The sequence below is a fragment of the Pseudorasbora parva genome, chromosome 2 (assembly GCF_024679245.1).
Source record: "Pseudorasbora parva isolate DD20220531a chromosome 2, ASM2467924v1, whole genome shotgun sequence".
NCBI lineage: Eukaryota > Metazoa > Chordata > Actinopteri > Cypriniformes > Gobionidae > Pseudorasbora > Pseudorasbora parva.
This window is the reverse complement of record NC_090173.1, coordinates 43,885,418-43,910,667: the sequence shown is the minus strand read 5'-3', so window position 1 is coordinate 43,910,667 and position 25,250 is coordinate 43,885,418. Positions and strand designations below refer to the sequence as shown.

Sequence of the window (25,250 nt, the reverse complement as noted above, 5' to 3'; positions counted from 1 at the left end):
CCTAGTGTGTTATAAATGCTTAATTAACATGCATTCCTACTGTAATTCATGATTCAGGAAGTTATAAAACTTAGTTGTCAGTTAACAATTTTTTTAGCTCATCTAAAGTGAGGACAATGTATGCCTCATAAAGCTTTTACAGAGGAGATTTAAATGCTTAGCTATCTTCTACACTGCTGTTCTCTGTTTTTTAAAGTTAGCAGCACTGTATAGTTTTGACACTGTGAAATATTTTATTATTATTATTATTGTTTTATACAAATTGTATTTGTTGTATTTTGGTACTCCTCCAGCGTTGTAAAGGCAACTTTTTTAAACTTTACAGAAATGTATTGCATTAATTTTGTCACATGCCTGTCCTGTCTTGTGTGCACATGTGGGTTTTGTTATGTTGAGCATGTGCTCCTGTCTCTGTTAGATCCCTCCGCCCTTGTTATCTCATTATTGGTTTCATTTGTCCCACCTGTTCCCTCTTGATTTCTTCCCTTCCTAATTAAGCTCCTTGTGTTTCAGTCTTTGTCGGATCATTGTCATGTCTCTGTCTTTAGTTTCCCCGTGTTTCAGTTGGGTATGTTTTTGAGTTTGTATTTGTTCATTCTGATTATTATGTCTGATTATTATATTATAACAAAGTGAAACCAATTATGGACAACAGCAGGCCACGTAAAATTACAGAGCGGAGTCTGAGGTGCATAGTGTGCATGCAGAACTTTTTGCGCAGCCGTACTGTACTTGCCTGATTGCATTGTGCCAAGTGTAGTTTGGTGGGGGGTTGTTTGGTGGGGGGTTGTTGATGTGGGGTTGTTTTTCAGGGGTTTGGCTTGGTCCCTTAGTTCTGTCAGACACAGACGAGGACACAGATGGATTAGTGCAAGTGCAAAGTTTATTCACAGAGGTTGCGGGCACAGCTATTACTTAATAGGGTGGTGACACTCAAACGAAGGACGATGATGGTGAAGACGAAGAGGATGATGACGATGGAGACGAAGATGATGGCAGGTGAGGGCTTCGGGTAGTCGAGGTTGGATCGGTGTAAGACCAGACAGTGAGTGTGAAGGTGAGGAGTGCTTATGTAGTGTTGCTGGTGATGGTGCCCAGGTGTTCAGGAAGCCGGTGATAGTGAACGAGTGGGCGGGGCAGTGTCTGATGACTGTGAGGGCGTGACAAGTTCCAGTGAAAGGAATACCAAGACATGTTGGACAAATTCATGCTCCCAACTTTATGGGAACAGATTGGGGATGGCCCCTTCCTTTTCCAACATGACTGCACACTCAAAGATATGGATGAGTGAGTTTGGTGTGGAGGAACTTGACTGGCCTGACCTCAACCTGATAGAATACCTTTGGGATGAATTAGAGCGGAGACCAACTTGACCAGCATCAGTGTCTGACCTCACAAATTCTCTTCTAGAAGAAAAATGACCATAAACATAAATCCTAAACCTTATGGAAAGCCTTCCCAGAAAAGTTGAAGCTGTAATTGTTTTTATCGAGTAAGAATGGGATGTCCTTAAAGTTCATGTGCATGTAAAGGCCAACCCAACCCAAAGGCAGACGTCCCAAAACTTTTGGCAATGTCAGTCGCCTGTCTGATCAAAATATATTTTAGAACTACTTTGATTAGTCCAGTAGCCGAGTCTGTAGCCATTTTCAAAAAACATCTTAAGATGCATCTTTTTACAGCAGCACCTGACCAATAAAGACTAGCACTTAACTATCCAATTAAATGTTCTGTTTGTTTTTGTTTGTTTAAAAAGAAGTGTATGTGTACTGTACTATGTGTACTGCGCTAGATTAACTGAGGCTTGTTCCAGCACTTGCAGGCTGTTGCCCTTGTTTGTTTGCTTCTGTTGCTCTCCTCACTTGTAAGTCGCTTGGATAAAAGCGTTTTCTAAATGGTGTAAATGTATGTACTTTTCTCATCCATACATTCAAAATCTCATCACTTTTTTATTTTATTTGTCACTGGATAAATTCTTACCATAAAAAGTGTCATGATATTAATGACATTAATTAGCTTACTATTATTTATTCAGAAACAAAAGTAAAATATAGCTGCAAGCAGCAATTCCAGGGCCAAGCGCAAAGAAGAAAATGAGACATGCCAGCGTGACTGAGTGAGCAGCTGCAAAAATGAACCATAAAAGACCTATTAACATAAGCTGAGGCAAAAAATATATATACTTATACATAAAGTCAAAAATTATTATTATTTTTTTAAATAATGTATCACTTTTTACCAATAGGTGGCGCTATGACCAAATTAATGTGGTGTGGTCAGGGTGAGGTGACAATGACACATGCACAGTTTGCTGTCAATATGCCAAAACATTGCAGAGATACAACCTTAAGAGTCATTTTGGCATCATGCCTTAGCTTCGTCGCTGTGTTAAACAAAAACTATTTAATCTGTTGATGTGAAATCAATAACTTTGTGTCGGGATGGTCTGAAGATTCAATTGTGGTGAAAATCGGACAAACGGCCTAGGAGGAGTTTGAAAAAGTAGGTTTTTAACTAATAACAAAATGGAGGAGAGGACGTTTTACCAAATATGGCAAAACTGACATCTATGTTCTCAGCAGTAGCCAAGGAATGTATTATGACCAGTTTCATCATAATAGGTTAATTTATTCAAAAGTTATTAGCTTTTGAGTAAATTTTGTTATACATTTTGACCACAAGGTGGCAACTTTTTGAGCACCTTCAGGGCATGGTGCAAAAGACACATAACAAGTTTCTTAACGATATGCTAATACATTTGTGAAATACAGCATTTTTAGACAAAATTCAAAATGGCCGATGCCAAAAATGGGTGATATGGGATAATTGGATATTTATCGACTCAGGATGATGATAATCAGAAAAAACCCATCAGAAGTTCTAAGCCAAAATAGCCATTTTTTGTATCTCCGGACCAGTAGGTAGCACTGCACCGAAATACTGCAGATCACTTCAAGTCATGCTCGTGATGACATGTACCAAGTTTGGGTTGAAATCGATAAAGCATTGCAGAAATACAGCCTTAAGAGTATTTTTGCAACTGCTACGTAAAATTTGTTTCCGCATTTATCAAAAACGATTCGACAAATCAACTTGAGTTTAATAACTTTTTGTTGGCATGGTCTGAAGATGATCTGGTTCAATTTTCGTGAAAATCAGAGCAACAGCCTAGGAGGTGTTCGAAAAGTAGCTTTTTCGGAAAATTCAAAATGGCGGGAAAATTTTCATGACGGAAAATGACGTCATATGGTGCAATCAGCTTGAGCCAAGGAATCAAGGGAAAAAAGAATTTTGTTTCTAACCCTTATGGTTCAAAAGTTATTAGCATAATCATAAGTGCAACTTTGGACAGGAGGTGGCGCTAGAGGGATTGAGTTGGAGACTCAAAATTTGCTATAGTGACAGTTGGGACTATCCTCTATCTGTGTGCCAAATTTCACAACTTTTTACCATATGGTTCTATGGGCTGCCATAGACTCAAGAGCGGAATAATAATAATAATAATAATAGGAACGCCAACGATTTCAATAGGTTATTATATTTGTAATATAATAACATTATTATTAATTATAAATGTTTGTGTATTTTACTTCTTATTTACTTTTAGTATAGTACTGCAAAAGTGCATATGCTATATTAAATGGAGATGTTAACATTGAAAAAAGTACTCTATTATTTTAAAAAAAGTGCATTTATTTTCTGTATTTTTTAGTTTAAATATTAATTAATTAATTATAGTTTAAAGCAAATTTTGTTTTGATATCTCTAGAAGGCCTGCTATCATTACAGTCTCAATCTCTAAATACGGATTGATATTAGCCTAACAAATAAGCAAACTTTAAAATGATATTTAAATAATTTGTTAATATTCACTGCATGGGGCAGTGTTTATCTTAGCATATATGTCATGTATTTTAATAGCTAATTGTGCTACTGCAATAATGCAAATTCATTTGTAGACCCTTTAGGTGTTGCCACCCTTTTCTTCTCTATCCAGTGTATAAAAAGTATTGTCTACTATTTCGGAGGTTTCTGAATACAGTAGATTGATTTTTTTTTAATGACAGTGACAATATAATCCATACATTTCCAGCTGCTGTTTATTGTTTCCGTGGTTGTCATGGCTTGTCATTGGTAGTAAAACAAACACGTTTTATAGCTTTTACAGTAGGCTTTTAATGGACAAGTGGCCTAACTTTTAACATTGCGAGTATTTGGTAGATTGGTCACCAGTGTAAATCTACCAAATACTTGCATTCTTGCATCACAACCCTAAGCCAACTCAAATTAAACAAATTAGTTCAAATAAATAAAGTTTTATGAGTATTTAGAATTTTCTATTTTTGAGTTCACAAAACTGACACATTTTAAAGGTGCCCTAGAATGAAAAATTGAATTAACCTTGCCATAGTGAATAATAAGAGGTCAGTACATGGACATCACATACTGTGAGTCTCAAACACCATTGCCTCCTCCTTCAAATCTTGTAAATCAAAAACACCAAAGAAAAATAAGTGCTTCTCGACATAAACCCAACCATGACGCAAGCGTTGGGGATCATGCGAAGCATTTAATGCCCCAACATTTGCATCTGTCTAAACATGGTAATTGTCTGGCCAAACTGACGCAGCCATCATCGAGACTGCAGACAAACATGCGACATTCGAGGATTGCGAAAACAGCTCTCATGACACACGACATGTACAGGCTGTGCAGGAGACGAGGACTTTTTATATGTCAGCAGTCATGGTTGATGTTTATTATAATCCGATACCACAACAATTTCAAAATAGTTTTTTTGTTCGGCCCATTTCAAGCAAGCTTCGCTCAGCGTCTTAAACTGAAGAAAGTGGCAACTGTATTCCTGCAAGCAGTAAGTAGTGGTTTTATCCACTTATTGACTGTTTAAACAATTTCTGATTAAATTGAAAGTTTCTTAGGGAGACTGCATTGTCTAGATGACGCAAGATGCTAGTACAGTAACAACAGGAAACACCAAGTACCATACAAAACTAAATAGTGTGTCTAATGACAAAGGGTAATATTATTTTATATTACAAAATACAACCGTAACGTTAGATACTTTGCTTACAGATCGTTCACTCGATCCTTCTAGCAAACGTCACCTTTCCACCATTTAAGTCAAAAAGACTATTCATTTAGTAAAAATAGAAGTTATATATTTATATTTTTGAGAACTGAAGTAGGCCTATGATGTTTTCGCATGCTTGTTCAGAGTACATCACAGTCACTGCGTAACCTTAGCCCACATTGTGACTAACGTTATGTAAACATGCAATATCGTTGACAAAAAAAGACCAGTCTAAAATGTAGACTGAATGACACTTTAAGCAAAACATCTCAAATGGAGATTGCTGAAATGCAGCTTACTTGTTTATTGGTGTTTTAAGATCATCCGCTTGCGAGAGAGAGCTCGCGTGCATATGGTTGCCAGATTGGATATTTTTAGGTAAAACACTGGATAGTCAGCCCGATCACATGTAAATGCGTATAAATAGTACGAGTGTGCAATGTCGTGGAATGTATACGCCAAAACTCAATTTTGGCGTGCCCATGCTGTTTTTCGCGAGCATATGATACGCACTTTATGCCATATAAAACAGCGCATCATATGCACACGAAAATGAGTTTTGGCGTATACATTCCACAACATTGCACAGTCGTACTAGAACGTTACACATTTTCGTGAGATCCGGCTGGGAAAGTATACTTTTCACAGAAAAGCTCTGTTTGGGGGATTTAAATTACTGAAATCTAGCAACCACAAGCACACAAGCTCTTTCTCGCACGCAGATGATCTGAAAACACCAATAAACAAGTAGGCTGCATTTTATCAATCTCCATTTGAGATGCTTAAAGTGTCATTCAGTTGGTCTGTGTTCTGTCAGGATGGTCAGGACTCACTTCCCTGAACAGCTGAACTGCTGTGCTGTGAGCTGCTGAAATAAGCCAATCAGAGCAGAGTTTAATATTAATATTCATGGCTCTTCCAAATAAGGAGGATAAAAACAGAGCATTACATCCTAGGCACAATTTCTAGGGTTGTAAATGGACCTGTAAAACTGTATCTGGACAATATTTGCCCTTAAATAAGCCACATACCCTCTATGTAGATATCAGAGAACAATTTAACATATTGTTTCAACCTATTCTAGGGCACCTTTAAGTAATCTGAAAAACCTAACTGAAACTGGGCTGGAATTTACTTCATGTTTTGTGCATGACACTCAAAAGGGAGAGCAAAATAAAAAATGATTAGTTATATAAATTAGTTACATAAATATTTACATTTAAGTGCAATTAAAATGTACATAAGTACAAAGAGTACAAAAAAAAAAAATCTACAAGTTCTGCTTACTTGAACATTAAATTATGGACCCACTTTAGGTGGCCTTAACTACTAACATTTTAATTATTCATTTGATACAATGCACTTATTGTAAAAATACCTGCATGTAATTACGTCTGTAAATAATTTCTGTAGTTACACTTGTCATTAAACAGTTTTCACTTCCCTTACACCTAACCTTACCTAGACATCAGTTAGAGTTAACTCGAAGAAGAGGTGTTAAACTTAGTGCTACACAGTTAAACTGATTCTGATACCTTATTATGCATATTGTAATTTTTATTTTTATTTTATGGCAAAATAGCTCATAATTAAAATTGGCCTTCTGGAATTACACAATATAAGTTCTTGGTTTATATATACAGTACAGGCCAAAAGTTTGGACACATTACTATTTGTAATGTTTTTGAAAGAAGTTTATTCTGCTCATCAAGCCTGCATTTATTTGATCAAAAATACAGAAAATATGTGTAATATTGTGATATTACAATTTAAAATATTTGGTTTTCAATTTATTATACTTTAAATTATAATTTATTTCTATGATGCAAAGCTGAATTTTCAGGATCGTCACTCCAGTCTTCAGTGTCACTTGACATCCATCATGTCTATTACATGATCCTTCAGAAATCATTCTCATATTCTGATTTATTCTGAGTGTTGGAAACAGTTCTGCTGCCTAATATATTTGATGAATAAAAGGTTCAAAAGAACTGAATTTATTCAAAATAAAAACATATTTTCAAAACATATAAATCTCCTTTACTATAATTTTTTTAATTAATTTAACACATCCTTGCTGAATAAAATTATTGATTTATTTTTAAAAAAAAATTACTGACCCCAAATTACTGACCAGTATTGTATATTGTTGTTGTTACAAAAGATTTCTATTTTTAAAACATTTGCTTCTTTTTTGTTATTTTTGTTTTTATTTTTTACTTTTTATTCATCAAAGTATTATAAAAAAGCATCACAGGTTATGAAAAGATATTAAGCAGCAGAACTGTTTCCAACTTTAAAAATGAATCATATTAGAATGATTTCTGAACGATCACGTGACACTGAAGACTGGGGGAATGATCCTGAAAATTCAGCTCTGCATCACAGAAATAAATGATCATTTAAAGTATAATAAATTGAAAACCAATTATTTTAAATTCTAATAATACATCACAATATTACTTTTTTTCTGTTTGTTTGATCAAATAAACACAGGCTTGATGAGCTTGATGAAATTTCTTTCAAAAAAATCTCAAATATTAATGTGTCCAAGCTTTTGGCCTGTACTGTATTTATGTATATTGTAATTTATTTGTAATGTATTCTTTGTTTCCCCACATGTTCTTCTATTTAAGAAAAACATTTCTAAAAAAATTTGCACATTATGATAAAGTTCATTATTTTCCATAATGTAATGATAAAAATTAAACTTTCATATATTTTTTCAGGTCTTTTATTGTTTTAATACTGATGATTTTGACATACAGCTCATGAAAACCCAAAATTCCTGTCTCAAAGAATTAGCATATCATGAAAAGGTTCTCTAACAAGCTCTTAACCTAATCATCTGAATCAACTGATTAACTCTAAACATCTGCAAAAGATTCCTGAGGCTTTTAAAAACTCCCAGCCTGGTTCATTACTCAAAACTGAAATCATGGGTAAGACTGCCGACCTGACTGCTGTCCAGAAGGCCATCATTGACACCCTCAAGCGAGAGGTTAAGACACAGAAAGAAATTTCTGAACGAATAGGCTGTTCCCAGAGTGCTGTATCAAGGCACCTCAGTGGGAAGTCTGTGGGAAGGAAAGTGTGGCAAAAAACGCTGCACAACGAGAAGAGCTGACCGGACCCTGAGGAAGATTGGGTGGAGAAGGACCGATTCCAGACCTTGGGGGACCTGCGGAAGAAGTGGACTGAGTCTGGAGTAGAAACATCCAGAGCCACCGTGCCCAGGCGTGTGCAGGAAATGGGCTACAGGTGCTGCATTCCCCAGGTCAAGCCACTTTTGGGCTACAGAGAAGCAGCACTGGACTGTTGCTCAGTGGTCCAAAGTACTTTTTTCGGATGAAAGCAAATTTTGCATGTCATTCGAAAATCAAGGTGCCAGAGTCTGGAGGAAGACTGGGGAGAAGGAAATGCCAAAATGCCTGAAGTCCAGTGTCAAGTACCCACAGTCAGTGATGGTCTGGGGTGCCATGTCAGCTGCTGGTGTTGGTCCACTGTGTTTTATCAAGGGCAGGGTCAATGCAGCTAGCTATCAAGAGATTTCTGAGCACTTCATGCTTCCATCTGCTGAAAAGCTTTATGGAGATGAAGATTTGGTTTTTCAGCACGACCTGGCACCTGCTCACAGTGCCAAAACCACTGGTAAATGGTTTACTGACCATGGTATTACTGTGCTCAATTGGCCTGCCAACTCTCCTGACCTGAACCCCATAGAGAATCTGTGGGATATTGTGAAGAGAAAGTTGAGAGACTCAAGACCCAACGCTCTGGATGAGCTTAAGGCCGCTATCGAAGCATCCTGGGCCTCCATAACACCTCAGCAGTGCCACAGGCTGATCGCCTCCATGCCACGCCGCATTGAAGTAGTCATTTCTGCAAAAGGATTCCCGACCAAGAATTGAGTGCATAACTGAACATAATTATTTGAAGGTTGACTTTTTTTGTATTAAAAACACTTTTCTTTTATTGGTCGGATGAAATATGCTAATTTTTTGAGTAATTTTGGGTTTTCATGAGCTGTAGGCCAAAATCATCAGTATTAAAACAATAAAAGACCTGAAATATTTCAGTTGGTGTGCAATGAATCTAAAAAAAGTTTAATTTTTATCATTACATTATGGAAAATAATGAACTTTATCACAATATGCTATTTTTTTGAGAAGGGCCTATATATATATATATATATATATATGAACACGTGGGGAAACAAAGAATACATTAAAAATAAATTAAATATATATATAAATATTGTTCTATAATATAGGATGTTTTTTATTTGGATATTATTTAAAGTGATGACAATATTAATTGTAAATCATAAGCAAAGATTTAGCAGTTACTCTTCCTCTTATTTCCTGCTAAAATATAGTTCAAGTAGCCTAACATATGCTATAATGTTTTTTTCTCGTATTAAAATAAATTGCAAAAAGAAACTGACTAATAAAAATGTACTAAAAATAGATAAGAACCAGCTTATTTTGATGCAGCCACTGGAGGTTGCGATAAATTTAATTTCTTTTATCAATGAATTCAAGCGGTTAACACCCACATTCTGCAAATCTATCACAACTGTCTTTGGAAGGCTTATTTGTAGGATAATAAATTGCTGACGCATTAGGTCATTGTCGAAAAACTCACTAAAATGGTTAAGAAAGCCTACAACATAACCTTTCTTTTCTCAAGTGAAGAATTTGTATTTCTAAGAGTTTATAATTCTGGTCATAGACTATAGTCAGTGTGTTGTGTGGAGTAAATGGGAGAAAACAACAAAGTGTTTTTAGCATTATTTTATTGATCTTATTGTATAAGAGTTAGATCGGCTCCGCGCTGTGCGATCTTCTGTAATACAGCTGGTGTTCATTGGTGATGAGACTCTAATGGTACTGTCTGCCCAGAGCGGACACGCAAACAGACAGAAACTTCTGCCAAGCCTCCTGGACGTCAGCATTGAAACCAGAGGGGCCGAACTTCATGGCAATGCATACGGTGAGGCAATCAGCGAGAACCTGTAGAGCAATAGATCTATTAAGTGGCAGTTGTTGTTTTTTTGTTTTTGTTTTTTCTCTCGATAACATATGAGCACAACTGGTTTCTATAGCTTGTAGTTAGGCTACACCATGTCGGATATTGCTTTAATTTGCTCAAACCTACCCTGAAGTTATCTGGATCCACATGCAGTCTCTCAGAGTGCATCACACTGAGCGGGGCATAGGTGGCCTTGATGTTGTCCATGTTCTTGATGGCTCTCTCCAGACCTCCCATCACAGTCCTGCCGTGAGCTGCCACCTTGGCGTTACCCATGATTGCAGCGGGGCTTGACAGGTTGCCAAAGGACGCGAAATATCGCTGAGTCCAGGGATAAACGATCAGACACCTTAAAAGAACAGAAGTATTGAGAAAGCATTCAACAAACTGCCTAGCAGACAGACACCTTACAGAATGCGTCTATAACGAATCTGATGCAGTTAGTAGGCTATACCTGGCCAAGGCCTGAGGTCCGATTTCGTCTGTATTGATCTTTCCCCACAGATTAGCGATGGCACTTCGCTCAGCGTCTGTCCACTCAACCATGTTTACGCTTTAGGATGTCCTTCGGTGCTTGCTTAAGTCAAACAGGAATCACTAGTAGAAATTCAGAAACCGAAGTACAATTTATTGATGTGTGACGTCTCCGCCCATTAAAATATGCAATATCTTATTGGATGATTTCTGTCAGCAGGTGACGCACACGTGCCTGGACCTCACTGATCGGACCCTTTCCAAAAAGTTGTTTTGTAAAAGATGTCTTAAACATGAGCAAGCTTTTTTTTTTCCTTTAAAAAAAAAAAAAATATATATATATATATATCAAATTTATGCTAAACGAATTTTGGTCGTGCCCATAATGATCATGCATTACATCCCCGAAATATGACCCACAATTAGGGTGAAAAATAAAGGTTTATGTTTTTAAAACAAACAAACAGACATTTTCGGTTAAATAGGCTACATCCCATAACAGTTTAACCTTTTTCAATATGTACGAATGTCAGGTGTGTAGTAAAATAACTGCGAATTTTAAACGAGTTAAACATTTTGTATAAATCTTAATGAAACAAGGGAATGGGTCATTTAGTTTATATTGTTTGTATTCATACATTTAAACATTTTCTTTTTTTATGAATACGAATCAAATAAGCTGAAATTGTCAATTCCCTTGTTCAAAACAAAAAACAACTAGCTTATTTATGATTTTATTTTATTTATTTATTTAGTTATATTTTATTATTATTATTTTATTTTTAACCCATAATATGAATAATAGGTAGGCTATGTAAAGATTATTACATTCAATAGACTATGATGAAATTGTATTATCTGAAATTATATATATTTTTTAAAGTTTTTTTGTTTGTTTGTTTGGTCACAACGATTTTCCAAATGGGTATTTTGATTAAAATGTATGAAAATATGAATTAAATTATTTTACAAGCATATTTAGTTGTTGATGATGATTTTGAAATTATTGGAATTTCTTTTTTAATTCAGCCATTTCTCAACGTTTAAAAAAAATGCCAGTTTTGGGTTCAGTTAATTTAAACAACGTTTTATTCATGATTCTATAATTATTTATTCATGGTCAACTGAAAACAAAACACACACACACACATGGTAAAAAGGCTTATAGAATATTTGGAGCATAGAAGCGTTTAATGACGAAAGAAAATCGTTATCTTCATTAAACAAGAAGCACAAAATTGGCACATTTCTGATTGGACACCACAGGTTGGAGATCAGCAGAAAAGCGTTGAAGAGGTGTGGTTTGGATCGATTGCATGGGTGTGCCCATATTCAGTTTTATATAAAAATTAGGACAACATCCCGTTTTCGCCAACATCTTTTTTTTTCCTGAAGACTATCTAACTTGAGAAAAAGAAGACGCAGCGATGAGTCTCTCTGATAAGGACAAGGCTACTATCAGGGCCGTCTGGGGTAAAATCAGCTCTAAATCCGATGAAATCGGTGCTGAAGCCCTCGGCAGGTAGGAATTGTTTTCCTATTTCAGTTACGATTGTCAATAGAGTAATATAGACACTTGTTTAATAACTTTGCTAAATAACATGGCAAGTTTATTGATTTATTTATTCCATTTCCATTCTTTATTGTTTAGATTAACCAATTTATTATTATTATTATTTTCTTCTTCAGGATGCTGACCGTCTACCCTCAGACCAAGACCTACTTCTCTCACTGGGCTGACCTAACCCCTGGGTCTGCTCCTGTGAAGAAGCACGGCAAGACTATCATGACTGCAGTCGGCGAGGCCATTTCAAAATTAGACGACCTTACGGGACATCTGGCCGCCCTGAGCGAACTTCATGCTTTCAAGCTGCGTGTTGACCCGTCCAACTTCAAGGTAGGCTACACCAAAAAGCACTAGGCTACATTTAAATAGGCCTACTCATCACGGACATTGTAATAATAGTCATGGTAATGTGTGTCTTTTTTTTTTTCTTCCTTCTCTAGATCTTAGCACACAACGTCATTGTGGTCATTGCCATGCTCTTCCCTGGAGAATTCACCCCAGAAGTTCACGTGTCAGTTGACAAGTTTTTTCAGAACTTGGCCCTGGGTCTTGCTGAGAAGTACCGTTAAACGTCTAGTGGGCATGCATTGACAACACTGTGCTGCACCTCTAACCAACTCATTGCTTAATGTCTGAATAACATTTCTCAATAAAAGGCACAGAACTGAATGAGTCTTGTTTTTATCTATTAACCTGTAGTAGCCTATTTGATCATGTCAATAATGCGTTCCCAAACCGTTTGGGCAGGGTAAAAGCCTACACGATATGTTATTAATTATTTAATCAATCGATAGCCTACTTAAACATTTTTTTAAAATGACTTACATCTGGGGTTCCAGAAAGCAACTTTCACATGGGCTGTTGGTTAAATTCAGTCAACTCAGATTATATAATGTTGGTTGGCATGCATTCTCATCTAAGTGCGAAGAATACCGGGAGTTATTCTATACAGAAATATTCTACTAAACATGAAAAATGTGTGAATCACTTAAACAGAGGCACGGTGTTTAACAGAAGCCTATTTCAGGTTAGGCGTACTTTATTTTTGGGGATCTGAAAAATTGAGTTTTGTTAAACTATATTTATACATATGTTAACTGCATTTACAAATTAATAAATCATGCTCAGAAAAGGTTCCCTTTTATTTCATTTAAACCAATGAAAAGTAGTTATTTTAGTGTGAGGCAGCTTTTATTTTAAGAATTAAATCGAAACATAAATGTCATTAAACCTGCATGACTTTTCAAATTGTTCTGAATAATGTTTTTCTCCGACCATTATGAATGTGGACCTGGGGCTTTCAAGTTCCAAAAAATTGAATAACTGATAATTATAGGCTAATAACAGACTCTGGATGAACTTGAGTCAAATGTGAACACAAGAGTTTATGATTAAAGTCGTATAAATAGTATTGAGTTTTAAAAATGAGTTTTGGCGTATACATTCCACGACATTGCACACTCGTTTTGCACACACATACAAAACTCATTTTGGCGTGCATACGCACTTTATGGCGTATATGACACGCTCTTGGGTAGGTTGAGGGTGGTGGGGTGGGGGGTTCGTATGTATGACACGCCATAAGTATGGTGCGTATATGCACGCGAAAAACAGCGTGGGATAGACACCCCAATATGAGTTTTGGCGTATACATTCCACGACATTTCACACTCGTACTATTTATACGCATTTTCGTGAGATCCGGCTGAAAAAAAATGTATTAGGCCTATTTTGTAGGCTACTGCGTGTGGCACGTTTCTTTGTTAATTTGTTAATTTGACAGATTAACGTCTAGCAGTTTAGGGATTATTTGTATTATTATTTAGATAATTTATAAACGATTTAGCAGACAAATAGGCTATGGGAATATATTATAACATTTTTTAAGACATATATAAAATATAAAATATCAGTTGCTAATGTTTTAAACCTCCCCCAGATAGCACACATACGTCTGGCCGACGTCGGCCCCAGAGCGGACGTCGGCCTCCAAATCATAACATCGAATAAGTATCGGCCAGGCATACGCGAATATCGCTTTATTTCCAGCTCGTCGGCTTTGGGTCGGCCCAATATACTGGAGGCCGATGCTGTGTTTATCTGTTGTTTGCTCATGATGCCCATTCATCTCTTTGCCACCAACCCGAGAGAAGACGAAGCGACGCGACGCCATCTGTGGGTTTTAGGTAAATTTTCACTCGAGGAAATCAGAAAAAAAAACAGGCAGTTTGTAATCGCAGTTTTCACTCCAAGAATTCCTCACAGTTTTTAGTCAGAAATGGTGCATACTCTTGTGCCAAAGTTTTCTGAGTTGCCAAACTGTCTGAACATTTGTCATCATCTGATAAATAAACTGACTGTTCATTAAATTGGTAATGTACGTGTTTATTTACGTAATGCTGCTGCGTGACTTTGACGGGCGTGCGTTGAACAGTCAAACACTGGAAGTTACCATGGAAACGGGCCGGAGTTTGCAGCAAGCCAGCAACAGCACAGTAACGGACACGCTCCTGTTATTTTCGCTGCTTTCAGGTAAGTTTAGTCCATAAACATTACACAAATAATATAAAACTGTTCCGTACACGTTTCTTACTGTAATTGACACGCTTCTGTCGAATATGTACTTTAAATATTAAAATTGTTCAGTGTCTTTGAAAAAGTCCGTTAGCATCTCAACCGTTTTTTATTAGCAGTTTGCTAATAGCTCTAATGAAAGTGAGTTTTTAATCACGTCTTTATGTGCAGAAGAGAGGCTTTGATAGTTTTTTTTTAGGTTTGCTGGTAGTCTGTCAATGGGTTATTGGAAGTGAGCTAATTTATTTAACCTAACTTCGCTATAAGTTAATGTTATTACAGGAAACGGCAAAATCAAATGAAAAGATCTTTCACGGTAAAAAACAACAACAACAACCTAAATTACATTTAATGTTTAATTATTTAATACCAATTACGTTCATTGTTTCCCCCCTGTGATTTCAGTAAAAAAAATAATAATACAACAACGGAGGCAAAGGATGGTCCCATGGGCTGCTGACAGAAGGGTAAAATCTCATTAGATCTTTAGTATTTTTTCTACAAAAGGTAACACTTTAGTAAGGTGAACAATTCTTAGCTTGCACATTTGCTGTTTATTAGTATTATTAAGCACATATTAATGCATGACCTTATACTACAACATCCCTAAATTCTTCCTGGTATCTAACTAAACTTAAACGCTACAACAACTACCTTACTATCTATTAAGCAGTAAATTATGAATTTGAGGCAAAAGTTAAGTGAATGTTTCCCATACCAAAGTGTTACCATAATAAATATTTTACCTACATCACCATGCATGTTATTTTCTTTTGCAAAATTATTTTTTATTACAGTTTGCAAGGTTCTGACAACCACACGTAAGTAACACTGAGCAATGTAAAATGAAGTAAGCCTAAAACAAATTATGTTAAGAAATTATTGTATGTATACTCTGCATATTCTACTTTCTCTTATCTGCATTTCACCTCTGCTCTAGCTTGTTTCCTTCTAATAAGCCTGACATTATATAGGTTCTGTGATAAATTGTTTATGTTCCTAGATTCTTCCATGCTGATGGCCTGCACTCCTGTTGAAGAAAATCTCAGGCTAAAAACTAGATGACTGGTAAGCAAAACCTCAAAAATTATACTACTGTTCAAAAGTTGGGGGTCTGTACATTTTAAAAACATTAACTCCATGTTGTTACAGTGAGACCGTGAAAAGCCTTTAGGGTAAAATAATCAGCAAAATTAGACAAGGTGACAAATGTAATGTGTTATAGTTTGTATTTATGATTAACTATTATGATAACAGGATGTTATGGTCTTAAATACTTTTACTAAATACTTAAATACTTTAAATGCTGACTGTGGTTCAGGCGGTCAACAACTTTAGGCATTTAAGTTATTTTTCAGCGTACTCACTGCTCATACTATTAGCCTCTAAAATGTTTGAATTATATCACAATACAGTGTCAGAGGGTAAAGATATCATTAGAGTTCTTACAGTTATTACTGTGCTCTTATTACCAGATCAGATATAAAGCCCAGCGTTTGGTGCTGAGATTTTTCAGGACAAGGCCTTGATGACATCTACAATTAGTACATGAAGATGGTGAGATCCCCAATAGCTGCCAGTATCCCAGATCAAAAGACTGAAAACAACAGGCTTCAATCTGTATTAAAGGTATAGTTCACTCAAAAAATTAGACTGTGCTGTTTATCTGCTGGGCTTCCGAGATGTAGGTGTGTTTATTTCTTCAGGAGAACACAAATGAAGATTTTTAACTTAGCTGTTGCTCATATAATGCATGTCAATGGGGTGTATTTCTATGAGAGTAAAAAACACACAGACATACGAATCCATATTAAACACAGCGGCACGTGGCGACACATTGATGTCTTAAAACACAAAACGATCACTTTCTGTGAGAAGCACACCAGTATTTGTGTTATTTTTTACCTCATATCAGACGAATCTCATCTAGTGTTCCCAACGCCATTAGTTCCATCTAAGATGGTCAAAACCCGGTGCGATCATAGATATATGCCTTATTAGTGCCTCGATGGATCGGTCGAATGAGGCATCTACGTTCGCGCCGGGATTTTGACCTACTCATCCTAAATGAGATTCGTCTTATATGAGGTAAAAAAATAACAAATACAGTTGTGTTTATCACAGAAACTGATCGTTTCGATGTGTCGCCACGAGCCACAGGGGTTGGGGTTTAATATGGATTAATATCGCTCGTATAATGCATGTCAAAGTTAAAAATCTTCATCTGAGTTTTACTGAAAAAACAAACACACCTACATCTCAGATGCCCTGCGGGTCAGCAGATAAACATCACATTTTCATTTTTGGGTGAACTATCCCTTTAATTTATTTTGATAGGTTTAATGTTACATTGTTAGTCTGGAAAATACACTCAAAAACAAAGCTATTGAACGAACTTAAATTAAGGAAAACTTTTCCACAAAATTGAATTACATTTTTCAAAATCTAATGGAATTATCTGTTATAATCTTGTTATATGAATTTAATGGGTTAGTTCACCCAAAAATGAAAAATCTCACTACAGTGGTTCTACACTAATTTTATGAAGCGATGAGAATAGTTTTTGTCCGCCAAAAAAAGCAAAATAACGACTTATATAGTGATGGCTGTTTTCAAAACACCGCTTCCTGAAGCTTCGAACCATTATGAATCAGTATCGAATCATGATTCGGATCGCCAAAGTCACGTGATTTCAGCAGTTTGGTCATGAATCGATATGCTCGGATGCTTCAGGAAGAAGTGTTTTAAAATCACCCATCACTATAGAAGTCATTATTTAGTAGGGATGCACCAAATTTTCGGCTTTCTGCCAAAAGACTTTCATCACCAAAACAATATGGCCGAACTATATAATATGGGTTATAACTTGAAAATTATGCTTTGTTTATTAAATTATCCTGTCGATGGATACATGTACTGGCTCCTCAGTTATACACTACAACAACAGTGATAATAAAAGAAAAACCAGTCATTTTCACCTTCATCACCCGCGTGTAGAGCCAGAAGACACGAATGAGAACTCTAGCGCGCTTTGAGAAGATCTGTCTCTGTGCATCATCCGAGAGCGCGCACGTCTCACAGCACGCAAATATTGAGTTCTCTTACAAGTCTTGCGCTTAAACGGACAAACTCGCACAAGAAGTATGTCAACATGTCCATCTTGATGAGTATCCTAGCAGATACTCATCAAGACCCCCCCCCCCCCCCCCCCCCCCCCCAAACCTGCAACTGTCTGCGTTTCGACCGCGATCTAAAGTTCCGAGAAGATTAGGCAAATTAGTCTGGTGATGTAACCTACTGCGCGACTGCTCCTCCATCAGTGTTGGACAGAAATCATTTTTGTGTATACCGATTGAAAGATTTAGTGGACTGTCTACATGAGCCGTTATCTAAACTGATCTGGTGTTTACATGTGATGACTTTCAATCGCAATCATTTTGTCACATGCAGCTTGTCTGCCGCATCAAAAATGTCACCGCTGTTTTCTCCAGCAGCTGGAGTGTGTTAACTGTAGCCATAGCAACTCTTAACGGCCACCAGGACTAATACAGTATTATTTATAGCTATTTATTTGTTGTAAAGTGTAATAATCATCTCAGAAAAAAAATCTTCTGTCAGGCGCAGTTAAAGTAAAAACTGCCTGGGGCAATATACGCTGTGTCATTATTCCAACATTATCTTCATAACTTACGAAATAAAATGTTTACCCCTCAGAAAAATTAACTATTCTCTCTTGTCAACATGAGCGCGGCGCGCGCCGTCACGTCATGTAAGGACACACACTTAAAAGTAATCGGTCAGGTCGTTTACATGGTGAAAAAAAATTAATAACAAGTATGGAAGAGATTCAAGCTGTGCTGCTTTTGCTGGTTATGACAGAAAAGAGCACTAATATGCAGATTCAGCAGCATATTCAGAAAGCTTGTAAAGCTAGATTTAAAATGACAATGTATATTATTATTAGCTATTACAGACATTGCACGTAAGATGGCTGAGACGAACGCGCGGTTGAAATAAAATGCTGCGTGTGCTCAACCAATCAGCATGTTCAGCGCCCAAGTCCCGCCCTCGAAAGTTCCTGAACTTTGAAAAAGTACTACCTTACCTACTACTTTACTATCATAAAATGATTATAGAGCCACTGTAGTGAGATGGGCTTTGTAACGCCGTCTTTAGTGCCTTTATGGGTCTTGAGAGAGGAAATGACATTGGTGTCAGTGAAGGCCTTTCTGAGCAATCTGATACATATTTTTATATGTATTTAATTGCTTTTTTTACATCTTGGCCAGGGGACTACAGATGAAAAATAGCCTTTTAGCTAATTCTGGCTTTTTTAACCATGTTTGTTCATGTGTTTTATGAAATTGCACTGTCCCCTTTCAAATAAACCATTAAATCAAATCAAATCATCGGATTTCAACACTAATATCTTCATCTGTGTGTGAAGATGAACGGAGGTCTGACCGGTGTCCAACCACATGAGGAATTATGACAGAATTTATTGGGTTATTGGGTTAATTTTGGGTGAACTAACTCTTTAACTTTATATCGCACACCCCACCCACACCACAGGTTTAAACGATGGAGGTGCGCACTGCAGCCTCACTTCACCGCTCTAAGACACCAGCATTGCATCCGTGGCTAAACACCCCCTAACTTTAGTGCATCGTGATTGGATATTTTGCTCATATCAACATAGACTCATTGGCACACAAAACAGAGCCAATTCAGAGAGAAATAAAATGCACAGAAATTAATGCAATACACAAGCGCCTAGTGTTGTCAAAAATATCGATATTTCGATATATATCGATACTGGAATATCTGAAACGATACGATTCTCAGTTTTTACAGTATCGATATTAGCTGCGCTCTCCTCTCCGACCGTCAGCGAGCTGACACACACCGGCATATTCTTACTCAGCCCGGTTAACCTCTGAGCACGGCGAACGCGCGTTCTGCTGAACTTTTTCCTCATGACAGTGTGTTAGTGTTAGTGTGTGATCGGTCTGAATTTCGCGCGGGATTGCACATAAATTAATTCTAGCCTACTAATGCCCGCAGATTTCGTGCTCCACATCTGAAGCGCACACACACATAGCCTACCCTAATAAAGCCGCCTCTGACATGATACAAGTGCAAACATTTGCTTCCTTTTCCAGCATATTATTGGTCAAATACACTCAAAGAATTATCAGTGCACATCTGGAAGAGTATTAACGTAAACACAGTCGCAAACAGTTCAGGAAGAACGAGTAACAGGAGCAGTGTTCAGGATCCATGCGTCCGTTAGTCTTAAAGGGATCCCCTGGTGTTGAGACTTGTATGGCTTAATATAACATAAATGATGTCTCTTACTGAATTATGTAGTAGAAAACCCATGAAAGATCTACGTTATTTAAAAAATCGATTTTATATTTGGACCATGGGCGGCGCCATTTTGTTTGCGTTCTAGGTTGATGACGTAGAGTGGTTGAACTCCTCAATCAGCTGGCATTACCCGTTGCTATTTTTACCACAACGCAACTCGAAAATTGTTTCAGAGTTAAACAAAACCAATGAATTGCTTTGTAATTGTACTTGAAACACACTCAAACATACATGTGCACACAAACTCACCTACACAAGTCACAAACAGATCGGCGGGCGCGCACACGACAGGCTCTGTTTCAATCGAGATGTTGGGCTGCTCAGTCTCCACGACAGGGGCTGAATCCGAAATCGACCCTATTAAATAGGGCATTATTTGAAGGGACGGCCATTTGTAGTGTTGTCCGACACCATAGTGGACATGTTCGAGTGCAGTCATTCAGTCTCACGTTCACCGCAATAAAGAGTGTACAGCCGATTTACAAACAGCTGTCCGACTTCACGCACCCAAACATACATGTGCACACAAACTCTCTCTCTCACACAGACTCACACACACCCCAACAGATCGGCGCGAACACACACACACACACACACCCCAACAGATCGGCGCGAACACACACACACACACACACACACACACGCACGCACATACATAACCCTCAATCTATTCCCTGTGTTGATCCTAGATAGACTGTTGATAGAAGATTAACTGTAATGCCTAATGTGAGCAGCAGAGGGAAATATCTAGGTAGGACGATGGGATAAAGTAACGTGAGGAAGAGAGGCAGGATGTTTTGATGATGATGCATATGCGATTGAGACAGAGCAGTCTGTCAGTGTGTGTGTGCGCGCCCGCCGATCTGTTTGTGACTTGTGTAGGTGAGTTTGTGTGCACATGTATGTTTGAGTGTGTTTTAAGTACAATTACAAAGCAATTCATTTGTTTTGTTTAACTCTGAAACAATTTTCGAGTTGCGTTGTGGTAAAAATAGCAACGGGTAACGCCAGCTGATTGAGGAGTTCAACCACTCTACGTCATCAACCTAGAACGCAAACAAAATGGCGCCGCCCATGGTCCAAATATAAAATCGATTTTTTAAATAACGTAGATCTTTCATGGGTTTTCTACTACATAATTCAGTAAGAGACATCATTTATGTTATATTAAGCCATACAAGTCTCAACACCATGGGATCCCTTTAAAGGGACCGCAGTCATTTGCTATTCAAACTACAAAAAGACAAACGATCACACTGCTCTTGACTGATCAACTTGTGTAACTTTAATAGTTTCATCTGTACGCTATTGAATTTTTTACAAAGAACATTATCCAATGTTGTTTTAAATGTAATTACTATGCATTTTTTAAATTCAGTTTCTTATCTGAATGTTAGACCTACCTGAAAAAATAAAGCAGTCTTTTTAATTTTTATCTTCTATTCTATTGCATTTATTTGTGCTATTGTTTGTAATCTGTTTATTTGTTCTTATTTTATTACTGTTTACTCGTCTTTTTACATTCAATTTACCATTCGAAATCAAGCTTTCTTGTGCTGTGTGTAAGCTATTGCAACACAATTACCCTATTGTAAAAAATACATTGATAGCAAAAATTTGTGAGATAATTTTAATAGTAATTGATCAATTGATCAATAATTGTTCAAATCAAAACGATGCCCAACCCTAAGGAACATGCTGGCCACATGAATTTTTAGTAAAAAATAACAATGAATAATAAGTTCTGTTGTCATATTAAGCATCTTATCTTATTTATTTATTTATTTTTTTACTGTGGTATCGATTTAGTATCGATATATCGATATTTTAGTCTGGTATCGTATCGAAGTCATAATTTTGGTATCGTGACAACACTACAAGCGCCTACTGATCCAAGGGTGTCGTACCGAATGGGTCAATATTATATTGAGAATTGTGACATCCCTAATATTTTTCCAGTTTAGTTATGTAATTGTTTATATTTTACATTAATCATTCATTTTGTATAAAAATTAAATAGAGAAGAAAATGTGACAATGTCACTGGGCTTGTCACATATTGCCAAATTAATGGAATATTCAGAGTGCAAGACAAAACCGTGCCTTTTGTGCAATATTATGCTGCAAATATTGTATATTGAGCTAAAGTTAAATTGAACCTTGTATGATAATTTGTGTAACCAGATTCAATACTTTGTAATGAGTATGTACAATGGATTTTGAACTGTACTATTTTTGTTACAGGTTCTCTGGGAATCCCCAGTTGAAGGCATGAAGACATCAAATGTTGGCCTGGACAGATGTACCAACAGTCCACCACACTGACCTCTGCTTTTGCATGGATGGCTGATCAATACCCTGTTCTGTGAGGGTATTATTATTGAAAAACTGAACACCTGTGACAGTGGGATTTGTAGTTGTAAAGAATAGTCACACATCAGTGCACTTAGGGTGCTTTCACATCTCTAGTTCAGTTAATTTGGTCCGAACCAAGGCCAAACAATTAAATAATACATTGTTGCATTTTACAGCTTTTTTGGTTCCTTTTCACACCACACTGATTGCTTTGGTCCGAACCAGTTGAAACACGTGACAACATCCACATCACTCATTGGCCATGGTGTATTACCTAAACTGCTTTTCGATTGGTCAGAATTTACTTTGTGGGAAAATTTCAACAGAAGAGGAAAAGCCAGCAAACTATAACACTATAGAAGGACGACTGCGGGCAGGTTTTGTCCCTGGCCATAATCTACTACATATTGTGTATTAACCACAGTATGCAAACAATACCTTTCTATAATGAAGCGCGGATGCGACTTGAAAACAACGTACTGCAGACGGCGAGCGCACATCACTCGTCACTTCAATCGGAGGCGTGCATTAATTATTCTTAACTCTGACACGCTCATTCCGAAAATATTTCCAACGATCTATCAGGTAATAATGTCATGCACATAATGTCAGCGCAGCTGGTTTAGTCAAAATATTATCAGTACTTTTGGAGTTGGTTCTGTTCGAGGTCGGATCAAGTTCTCACCACCAGCTAACCGCTCCAGAGTTCGTTTGAAAGCGCACCGAGACCAGCTCTTCAAGGAGGTCTCGGTACGCTTGTTTAGTCCAGTTTTGGTGCGCACCCGAGTGCGATTGCTGCTTTCACCAAACGAACCGCACCAAAGAGGGAAATGAACTCTAGTACGATTCAACTGAACTAAATAAGGCAGGTGTGAAAGCACCCTTAAAGTCAGAAAAAATGTTTTTTTTAGAAGTTGCAAACTTTTCTTTCTCTTACAAAGAACACAACAGTTAAACCTTTTCAAATTATTTTCTGGTGGTGCACAAGTCCTATTCTACAAATTAACAAATGATAAAAACATGACAAAACATGATATGACTTCATGCTCTGCAGAGTCTTTATATAAACATGAATTCAACATTTAAAAACAGTATATTCAAAATATAAAAAAAATATCTACTTGACTTTAATACAAAGGTTTCTCGTCAATGTAATGTAAAGTGTAGTGTGACCGTACCTTTATTCTGCGTTTGGTGCACCCATGTATCAAAAGTGTGAAGCCATGGACAAATTTTACTTGTTAGATGATGTGAGATCGTGAGTATGATTTTTTCCCCCTTGATGGAAAAAATGAGCCCACGGTTTTATTAATTTGTGATTTGTAGAATAGGATTAGTACAAATGTAACTGTTGTGTTTGTGAGAGAAAAGAAAACTACAAGTTTACAAATCCTAATACATTTTCTTAGTGACTTTACTGAAATTTTCTCCACTGTCAGCAGTGGTTAGTTTTGCTAAAATAATACTCGATATTATACAGCACATGCATAGCTTGAGTCGATGTTCTGGTTATATTTTTTCCAGTCTCAATTTACCAATGCCAAACCTATTTCATTAACAACTATTAATTCTGTTTGTAGTCAATATATATACAATTGATATTTAATTCAAGAGATTGGCTGGACTTTGCAGACTCGATCAGTATTTCTCGTCCAATGGTCAAGCTTTAATTTTCCAGTTTCTCTAGTATTGCATCCTTCTCATCAGTATTTAATAATGACTTTTCAGTGTGGTTTAAACCTCTTTTTTGGCTCATAATATGCATTTTATTTTTTAAAGTAATTAAAAATATTTTCTCTATGCTATTGAAAATGTGGGTTACATCTTTGTCACCTTTTTCACCAAGGAGTTTACACTTGCTGATAGTAGGCTGCAATAGTTGCAAAAGAAAACCAATTCATCTGCAATATTCTTCTGCCCTACATTTTCAAGGGTAAGCTTTCTTTATAAACCATCTACTCACCCATATGCATTTATTTTGTGTAACACAAAAAGAGTCACATAGTCTCAGTCACCATTAGAAAAGAACCTGTGATTTGAGTCTCATTATGTTCTGACTGACATATCCTTTTGTGCTCCAATAAAAATAATGTGTCTGGTACATGATCAGTTGTTCTTGAGTAAATTTTGCTTTTAATTTATGTACCTGTATAGCCTACCTCTTTGTGTATTTGAATGTAAATGCCTTTTCTATTATATATATTTTTCTATTAAATGCCTTTTCTATTATATTGTCATATTGAATATTTATATAGATTGTTTGCTGTAAACATGTAGGCTATCTGTAACTGCTCTGTAAATATTAAAACAATGTTAACTGAATGCTATGTGTGATTATTACATAAACAGGCTAATGTATCTTATTAGTATTAAGTATTTGCTATTTTTAAAACAGAAAATGTGTTAACGTTAACTGTACCAAACTGAAATCAACATCGTGTTTCACTCAACTGACATCAACGTCATTCAGCATAGGGTAAGTAAATCATCTGCGTAGATTGATGTTTTGAATGGAGTGTGTGACGTTGGTCTTTAATGCCGTGAGTATCGTTGATTCTATGCCAGTGTGCTATTTGGGTGTAACCCAAAAGGTTCGACCTAAATAAAGGTCCTAGAAAGCCCATGAATAGTGGCCAGGATTTGCTGTTTTGCATCGTCCACACGTCGGCCGGACAGCATTCGCGATTAAATGCCGATGTCTCGGCGACTTTGTCCCAATTAGCAAACGCTCTCTGATCGATGTCTTTCCGATGGAACTTTGTGCATCGCGCCGACATCGGCCCGA

At 36.8% G+C, this 25,250-nt stretch overlaps 2 protein-coding genes and 1 long non-coding RNA gene across 5 annotated transcripts; 2 read left to right on the top strand and 1 right to left on the bottom strand.

Annotated features, from left to right (window-relative positions):
- Positions 1–9,873: 9,873 nt before the first annotated feature.
- LOC137044763 (hemoglobin subunit beta) lies at positions 9,874–10,739 on the bottom strand. The gene is made up of 3 exons (XM_067421032.1): positions 10,581–10,739; positions 10,253–10,475; positions 9,874–10,107 (listed from the first exon to the last, which is right to left on the bottom strand). Exons 1-3 carry the CDS (start codon positions 10,670–10,672, stop codon positions 9,976–9,978), a joined length of 447 nt encoding a protein of 148 aa, XP_067277133.1. The 5' UTR covers positions 10,673–10,739; the 3' UTR covers positions 9,874–9,975.
- A 1,223-nt stretch (positions 10,740–11,962) lies between these two features.
- Positions 11,963–12,836, top strand: LOC137044754 (hemoglobin subunit alpha). Its single transcript, XM_067421022.1, has 3 exons — positions 11,963–12,122; positions 12,290–12,497; positions 12,608–12,836. The coding sequence occupies exons 1-3, from the start codon at positions 12,028–12,030 to the stop codon at positions 12,734–12,736; spliced, it is 432 nt and encodes a 143-aa protein (XP_067277123.1). The 5' UTR covers positions 11,963–12,027; the 3' UTR covers positions 12,737–12,836.
- A 1,272-nt stretch (positions 12,837–14,108) lies between these two features.
- Positions 14,109–24,752, top strand: LOC137044743 (uncharacterized). Of its 3 annotated transcripts, XR_010898633.1 has the most exons (5): positions 14,109–14,353; positions 14,602–14,699; positions 15,147–15,809; positions 16,217–16,298; positions 22,355–24,752. It is a non-coding gene; the product is annotated as an uncharacterized lncRNA (long non-coding RNA). The 3 variants fall into 3 exon arrangements; XR_010898632.1 differs by having other exon boundaries at positions 14,109–14,699; XR_010898634.1 differs by lacking the exons at positions 14,109–14,353; positions 14,602–14,699 and adding an exon at positions 14,735–15,057.
- Positions 24,753–25,250: the final 498 nt, after the last annotated feature.